The sequence below is a fragment of the Psammomys obesus genome, unplaced genomic scaffold, assembly GCF_907164565.1.
Source record: "Psammomys obesus unplaced genomic scaffold, mPsaObe1.curated_primary_1811, whole genome shotgun sequence".
Classification (NCBI taxonomy): Eukaryota; Metazoa; Chordata; class Mammalia; order Rodentia; family Muridae; genus Psammomys; species Psammomys obesus.
In genome coordinates, this window is record NW_026595183.1 from 1,473 (window position 1) to 8,082 (window position 6,610).

At 53.1% G+C, this 6,610-nt stretch overlaps 1 protein-coding gene across 1 annotated transcript; it reads right to left on the reverse strand.

Moving 5' to 3' along the window:
• Positions 1 to 641: 641 nt before the first annotated feature.
• LOC129685677 (uncharacterized) lies at positions 642 to 6,466 on the reverse strand. Its single transcript, XM_055619181.1, is given in 1 exon segment — positions 642 to 6,466. A coding segment is annotated over 1 exon segment (5,262 nt). The 5' UTR covers positions 6,080 to 6,466; the 3' UTR covers positions 642 to 817.
• Between the last annotated feature and the right edge of the window lie 144 nt (positions 6,467 to 6,610).

Sequence of the window (6,610 nt, forward strand, 5' to 3'; positions counted from 1 at the left end):
ACAAAGTTCCCCGTTATTGCAACCCCTTCGTAGTAAGGGGGAGTTGGGACCAGGCATAGCCAGCATTCTCGGGTTTTGCTAGGATCAGTATAATTAAGCGTCTGGAAGGCTCCCTGTATTAGACCAAACAGTCTATCACCTGTACTCGATCGGAGAAATCGTGGTGTGGGAATGCCTAGACTGACTGGGCCTGGAGTTTTGTTAGGGGGCATGGTTGTAGGCGGAATGGGTAATTTTTTAGGTTGGGAGGAGGGGACTCTTAAGTTTGGTAACACCGAGTTAGGCCCGACAGGCACCTTGGGTTTATCAAGAGTCAGCTGGAGGCGCATTATTCCTCCTACGCGGCCTGTTTTCCAGAGGCGCAACCCGAATTCTTTCCCACGCAACCATCCCTCTTTATACTTTTTGCCCTTATCGGTAAAGGTAAGGATGAGCTGATTACAGGGTTTGGGTACAGGACGGGGGTCATCAACATTGAGTGCATACCCACATCTATCATACTTGGGGTCCCTGGTGAGCTGAAGGAGTCCGACTGAGGTTGGTAGCCAGCTGGTGGCGAAGTCCTCACATCCCCACGCGGCGCAATATAAGTCGTTCCTAGTTCCACAATTCTGCAGTCGCCAGGGGCTACTCCCCGGGGAAGGGCACATGTAGAAATGTGTTTTTTTGTCGTCTACGATGCGCCTGGCGTAGGACCCGGGTGGCATGGCCTGAGCTAGATCAAAACTTAGTTCAGGGAACCAAGTGTACGGGGGAGCTATTTTGGAAGTTTTGTTAAGAAGGACACCAAATCCATCTAGCAGGACCCAAGTCGAATTTACAGGGATGTGGGGACTGGAGTGTGACAGAGTGAACAGGAAGAGAAAGAATATCAAACCCGGGTGAGTCTTATCTTTAGTGGATTTTGGGTGCGACGGAGTTTCCATGAGGAGGCTGGAGTCTGATCTTGCTCTGCGTCGTGATGGGCCGCCTTGACATGGGAGGCGTGTACCCACGCTGTGATACCGTCGACCTTGAGCGCCGTCGGGGTTGTTAGCAACACAGTATAGGGCCCTTTCCAGCGGGGTTCCAAGTTTCTAGTTTGATGTCGACGGACCCAAACTGTGTCTCCAATCTGGAACGGATGTGGCACCACCGGTCGGTTCAGTTGTTCTTGGTATGCAGCGGCGATGGGTTCCCAGACTTCTTTCTGGACAATCTGTAGTGCCTGCAAATGGGCTTTTAGAGAGAGGCTATCAGCAAATGAAGCTATACAGGGATCAAAGAAGTTAACGATCGGTGGTGGGGCTCCATACAGGATCTCGAAAGGAGTGAGTCCATGGGGGCCCGGGGTGTTTCGGGCCCGATATAGGGCCAGTGGAAGGAGGACCACCCAGTCTCTAGAGCCAGTTGCCAGCGTTAATTTAGATAAGGTCTCCTTGATAGTTCTATTCATTCGTTCTACCTGCCCTGAGCTCTGGGGACGGTATGCACAATGTAATTTCCAATTGATCCCCAAAAGTTTGGCCACTAACTGACTTACCTGGGAGATGAAGGCAGGACCATTGTCAGAGCCCAACGCCTGGGGCATGCCATACCTGGGGAAGATTTCTTCCAGAAGCTTTTTGGCGACTACGTTGGCAGTTTCATGTTTGGTGGGGTAGGCTTCTACCCATCCCGAGAAGGTGTCCACAAATACCAGCAAGAACCGATATCCATATAGTCCAGGTTTTACCTCTGTGAAGTCAATCTCCCAGTGGGTGCCGGGGCGATGTCCCCGGATCCTGGTCCCTGGGCCTATCCTATGGCGTCCTGCATTTACTTGGGCGCATGCTGTGCACTCTTTAGCCACTTGTTGTAGAATTTTATCTCTCCCCAGCAAATAGTGGGAGCTTTCCTCCCTTTCTAGGAGGGTTTTTATTTTTCCGGAGCTAAGGTGAGTCAGTCTGTGGAGGTATTTAATCAGGTTACGAGTCTGTTGCAGGGGCCACACAGGTTTTTCTTTGAAAGTCCAGAGTCTTAGCATGGGATTGTAAGTGGCCCCCATTTCTTTTAGGAGGTCCCGATCTTCCTCACTATAGTGGAAGGGAGGTTCCTGAATGGAGGGGACCTCTGCCTCGGCCGGCTCTATAGCCAGGAGCTGGGAGGTATCTGAGCTTTCTTGTCTCGCCGCTTCTCGGGCAGTTGCGTCCGCCAAGCGGTTGCCCCTGGCTTCTCGGCTGTCTCCCTTTTGGTGGCCGGGGCAATGGATGATACTCAGTTTTGAGGGTAAAAACAGAGCCTTAAGCAGGGCCAATATTTCAGCTTTATTTTTGATCTGCTTTCCTTCCGAGGTAAGCAACCCTCTTCTCCGATATATTTCCCCATGGATGTGAGCAGTGGCAAAGGCATAGCGGCTATCGGTATAAACATTGAGCTTCTTACCTTCTGCCATCCGGAGGGCCTGAGTTAGGGCGACGAGCTCAGCCCGCTGTGCCGAAGTGCCAGATGGTAGGGCCTCAGCCCAAATTACCTCAGTCTCGGTGGTGACTGCGGCCCCCGCTCTCCGCTCTCCGTTGTCCAGAAAGCTGCTCCCGTCGGTGTACCAGGTGAAGTCGGCGTCGGGGAGGGGCTGGTCGGTCAGGTCGGGTCGGGTACCATGTACTTCTGCAAGTATCTGGAGGCAGTCATGAGTTTCTGGACCCTCCGGTAGGGGAAGCAGTGATGCCGGGTTGAGAGCTACTATAGGGCCAAAGTATACTCGATCAGTGTCCAGTAGTAGGGCCTGGTAGTGGGTCATGCGGGCATTGGAAAGCCATCGGCCCGGAGGTTGTTTGACCAGGGCTTCCACTGCATGAGGAGCCAAAATTGTTATTGGCTGTCCCATAGTCAGCTTGCCAGAGTCTTTAATCAAGAGGGCAATTGCTGCCACCATCCTCAGGCAGGGTGGCCATCCCGAGGCTACCGGGTCAAGTTTCTTGGACAGGTAGGCTATCGGACGCCTCCATGGTCCCAGTTTTTGAGCCAGGACTCCTTTAGCATATCCCTGTTTTTCGTCTACAAACAGCTCAAAGGGCTTGTTTAAGTCCGGAAGTCCCAACGCGGGGGAGGTTAGCAGGGCCTCTTTTATGGCTGCATAGGCTCTCTGCTGCTCATCTCCCCACGTAAAGAGAGTCCCTTGCTTGGTGAGTGGGTAAAGTGGCGCAGCCATTTCTGCGAACCCTGGAATCCAGAGGCGACAGAACCCCGCCGTACCCAGGAACTCTCTTAGTTGTTTCGGGCTTTTGGGCACTGGAATTTTTAGGATTGTCTGTTTCCGCGCCTCTGTCAACCATCTTTGTCCATCTCTGATTTGGTAACCCAGGTATGTAACCCGCCTCTGGCATAATTGGGCCTTTTTGGCTGAGGCCCGGTATCCTAGAGTTCCTAAAGTCCTCAAGAGGGCCTTTGTTCCCTCCAGACATTTTTCCTCAGTTTCCGCAGCCAGGAGGAGGTCATCAACATATTGGAGCAAGATTAAAGCAGGGTAGTGAACTCTAAAATCGGCCAGGTCCCGGTGCAACGCCTCGTCAAATAGGGTGGGGCTGTTTTTGAACCCCTGTGGGAGTCTAGTCCAAGTGAGCTGACCCGATACTCCCAGTTCTGGGTCCTTCCACTCGAAGGCAAAGATAGGCTGACTCTGAGGGTGGAGCCTCAAGCAGAAGAATGCATCCTTAAGGTCTAATACCGTATACCAGGTGTACGTCGGAGGAAGCCCAGTCAACAGATTGTACGGGTTAGGTACTGTAGGGTGTATATCCTCCACCCTTTTATTGACTTCTCTCAAGTCCTGTACTGGGCGGTAGTCTCCTGTCCCTGGCTTTTTGACCGGAAGGAGAGGCGTATTCCAGGGGGATTGACAAGGCACCAGGATGCCCTGATTTAAAAGCCTCCGAATGTGGGGCCTAATTCCTTGGTAAGCTTCATGCGACATCGGGTATTGCTTAATGGAAACAGGAGTTGCCGATGCCTTTAGAGTGATTACCAGGGGCGGTTGGTGGGTTGCGAGACCCACTCCCCCTGTTTCCGCCCAGGTTAAAGGGAATTTTTCTAACCAAACAGTTATTTCTTGCGGCCGAGGCCTTTCAGATTCGTGAAGCCGGTATTCGTCCTCCAGATCTATGGTTAACACATGTAAAGGCTGTCCCTGAGGCCCAGTAATGTGGGCCTTAGTCCCTTCAAAGTGGATTTGTGCCCTGAGTTTCATTAATAGATCTCTCCCCAACAGAGGATAAGGGCAATCAGGAACGTGTAAAAAAGAGTGAGTCACCTTACCGGTGGCGAGTTGTACTCTTCTTTCAGTTGTCCAACGGTATCTTTTCCCTCCGGTGGCTCCTTGAACCCACGCTGATTTGTCAGTCAGGGGTCCCGGTGTGGTAGTGAGCACCGAATGTTGGGCTCCGGTGTCCACCAGGAAGGTGACGGGTTGCCCCCCCACATTAAGGGTTATCCTGGGTTCAGGGGGAGGCTCCTGACCCCGACTCCCCTAATCCTCCAGGTTTAGCAGGGTGGCCTGGGGCTTAGGCTTCCGTGGCCCTTTTGGTCTTTTTGGGCAGTCTCGAACCCAGTGCCCTTTTCCCTTGCAGTAGGCGCATTGATCTCTGTCTATCCGAGGACCCCTCCAGTCTCCCAGGTCCTGTCTATTCTGCCTCTGCCCTGTCACTACAGTGGCCAGCAATTTGCTAAATTCCCTATTTCTCTTGCGGTCTCTAACGTTTTCTCTCTCTTCTGCCTCTCTTTTTAACCTTTCGTCTCTCTCTTCTTGAGTCTCTCTCTTATTGAAAATCCGTTCCGCTTCCTTTAGCAAATCCTGGATCGTACTTTCCCTTAAGTTTTCGAGTCTCTCTAATTTTTTTCTGATATCCGGGGCAGACTGCCAGATGAAGGACATGGCCATATTGGTAGCCTGATTAGGGTCCTCCGGATCATAGGGGGTGTACACACGATAGGCTTCCTTTAGTCGTTCGAGGAAGGCGGAGGGAGACTCCTCTGACCCTTGGGTCACTAACTTAACCTGAGCCAAATTAGTGGGGCGCTTTGCTGCCCCATGGAGACCCGCTATCAGCAACTGGCGATAGAGACGTAAGTGATTCCTACCGTCCTCCGTGGCGAAGTCCCATTCAGGTCGCTCCAAGGGGAAGGCATCGTTGATCTCGTTTGGCAACTGAGTAGGCTGCCCGTTAGCCCCCGGGACGTTCTTACGGGCTTCCAAAAGGACTCGTTGCTTTTCCTCGGTGGTCAGGAGGGCCTGTAACAGCTGCTGACAATCGTCCCAGGTGGGCTGGTGGATTACTAAAATGGACTCGATTAAAGCGGTGAGTCTAGAAGGGTCCCTAGAGAAAGGGGGATTATTATTTTTCCAGTTATATAGATCCGAAGCGGAAAAAGGCCAGTATTGGAGCTGGCCGTTAGGCCCCGCTCGTAATGGGAGAGCCTGAGATGTGGAATCCGGAGGGGCCTCTCGGCGCCCTCTCAATCGCCCTGCCACCGGGGAAGGAGCTGGTTCCTCCTGAGGTCCGGCCGCGGCGGCTTCTCCCGGCTCTTGGTCGGGGTCTGGGTCCCTATAGGGGGGAGGTTCTTCAGTCAGCAGATCCAACAAGGAGCCGTCGTCTGCTGGCAGTACCGGGGTCGTCGGCGTCTTTTTGCCCTCCGGATTACGTCCTTGGGCCTGCTTTGTTACAGCTGGATAGAGGGCAGACTTAGAGGGTGTGGGGACCAACGGAGGAGGTAGGGCAGGGGCAGAGGGAACTGCAGGGGGAACGGCAGGGGGGCTGGGAGTGACAAACGGCTTGACCCATGAGGGTGGTTCCCGGGCCAGGGCTTCCCAAGTAACAATGTAGGGTATCTGGTCCGGGTGGCCGTGTGGCCCTGAATCCATGATTTTCGCCTTAACCTGCAAAATAATGTCTAGGTTAAAGGTGCCATCTCCTGGCCAGCCGACATTAAATGTCGGCCATTCTGAGGAGCAGAAGGTGTCCCATTTTTTCTTCCGGATCTCTACAGAGTGGTTATGAGCGATGTCTCGGGTATCCTTCCAGTGCTGTAGAGTGAGGCTTAAGGGGGTAGTTAGAGACTGTCCCATGGTTTTAAAAAGACTAACACCAAACACGAATCCGACGAACAATAGACAGACAGTAACACAAACGCAGCGCGCGGCACGACTCTGGCGCCAAACCGAAAGCAAAACTTCAGATGGGGACTGCGAAGAGGGTCCGGATCCCTCGTCCCCCAGGAGAACCACGTAGGCCTCGGACAAGGGCTTCGCCCCGAAAAGTCCAGATTGGGACGTGTTCTCAGACAGGCGGGCTCCGAAAAATCGGGCCCCAGACACTCTTGGAACGTCTTCCAGAGTTGCGGTAGAGAAGTTTTAGGCTCGTCAGCCTCTTCTCTTTCCACCTAATACGGAGCGACTCAGCTGAATCGTACAAATTTTGAGAGATAGAACAGGCAAACACGTGACGAAATGAAGACAACAAAAGACACTCTGCTGGCCAGCTTACCTCCCGATGGAGTCGGTGGTCCTTGGGCGGGGGGGTCTCAAAAAAAATCTCGGTGGGACCTCCAAATGAAAGACTCTGGCTAGAGCCTCTCTAGACGGGGAGACCCCACTTCC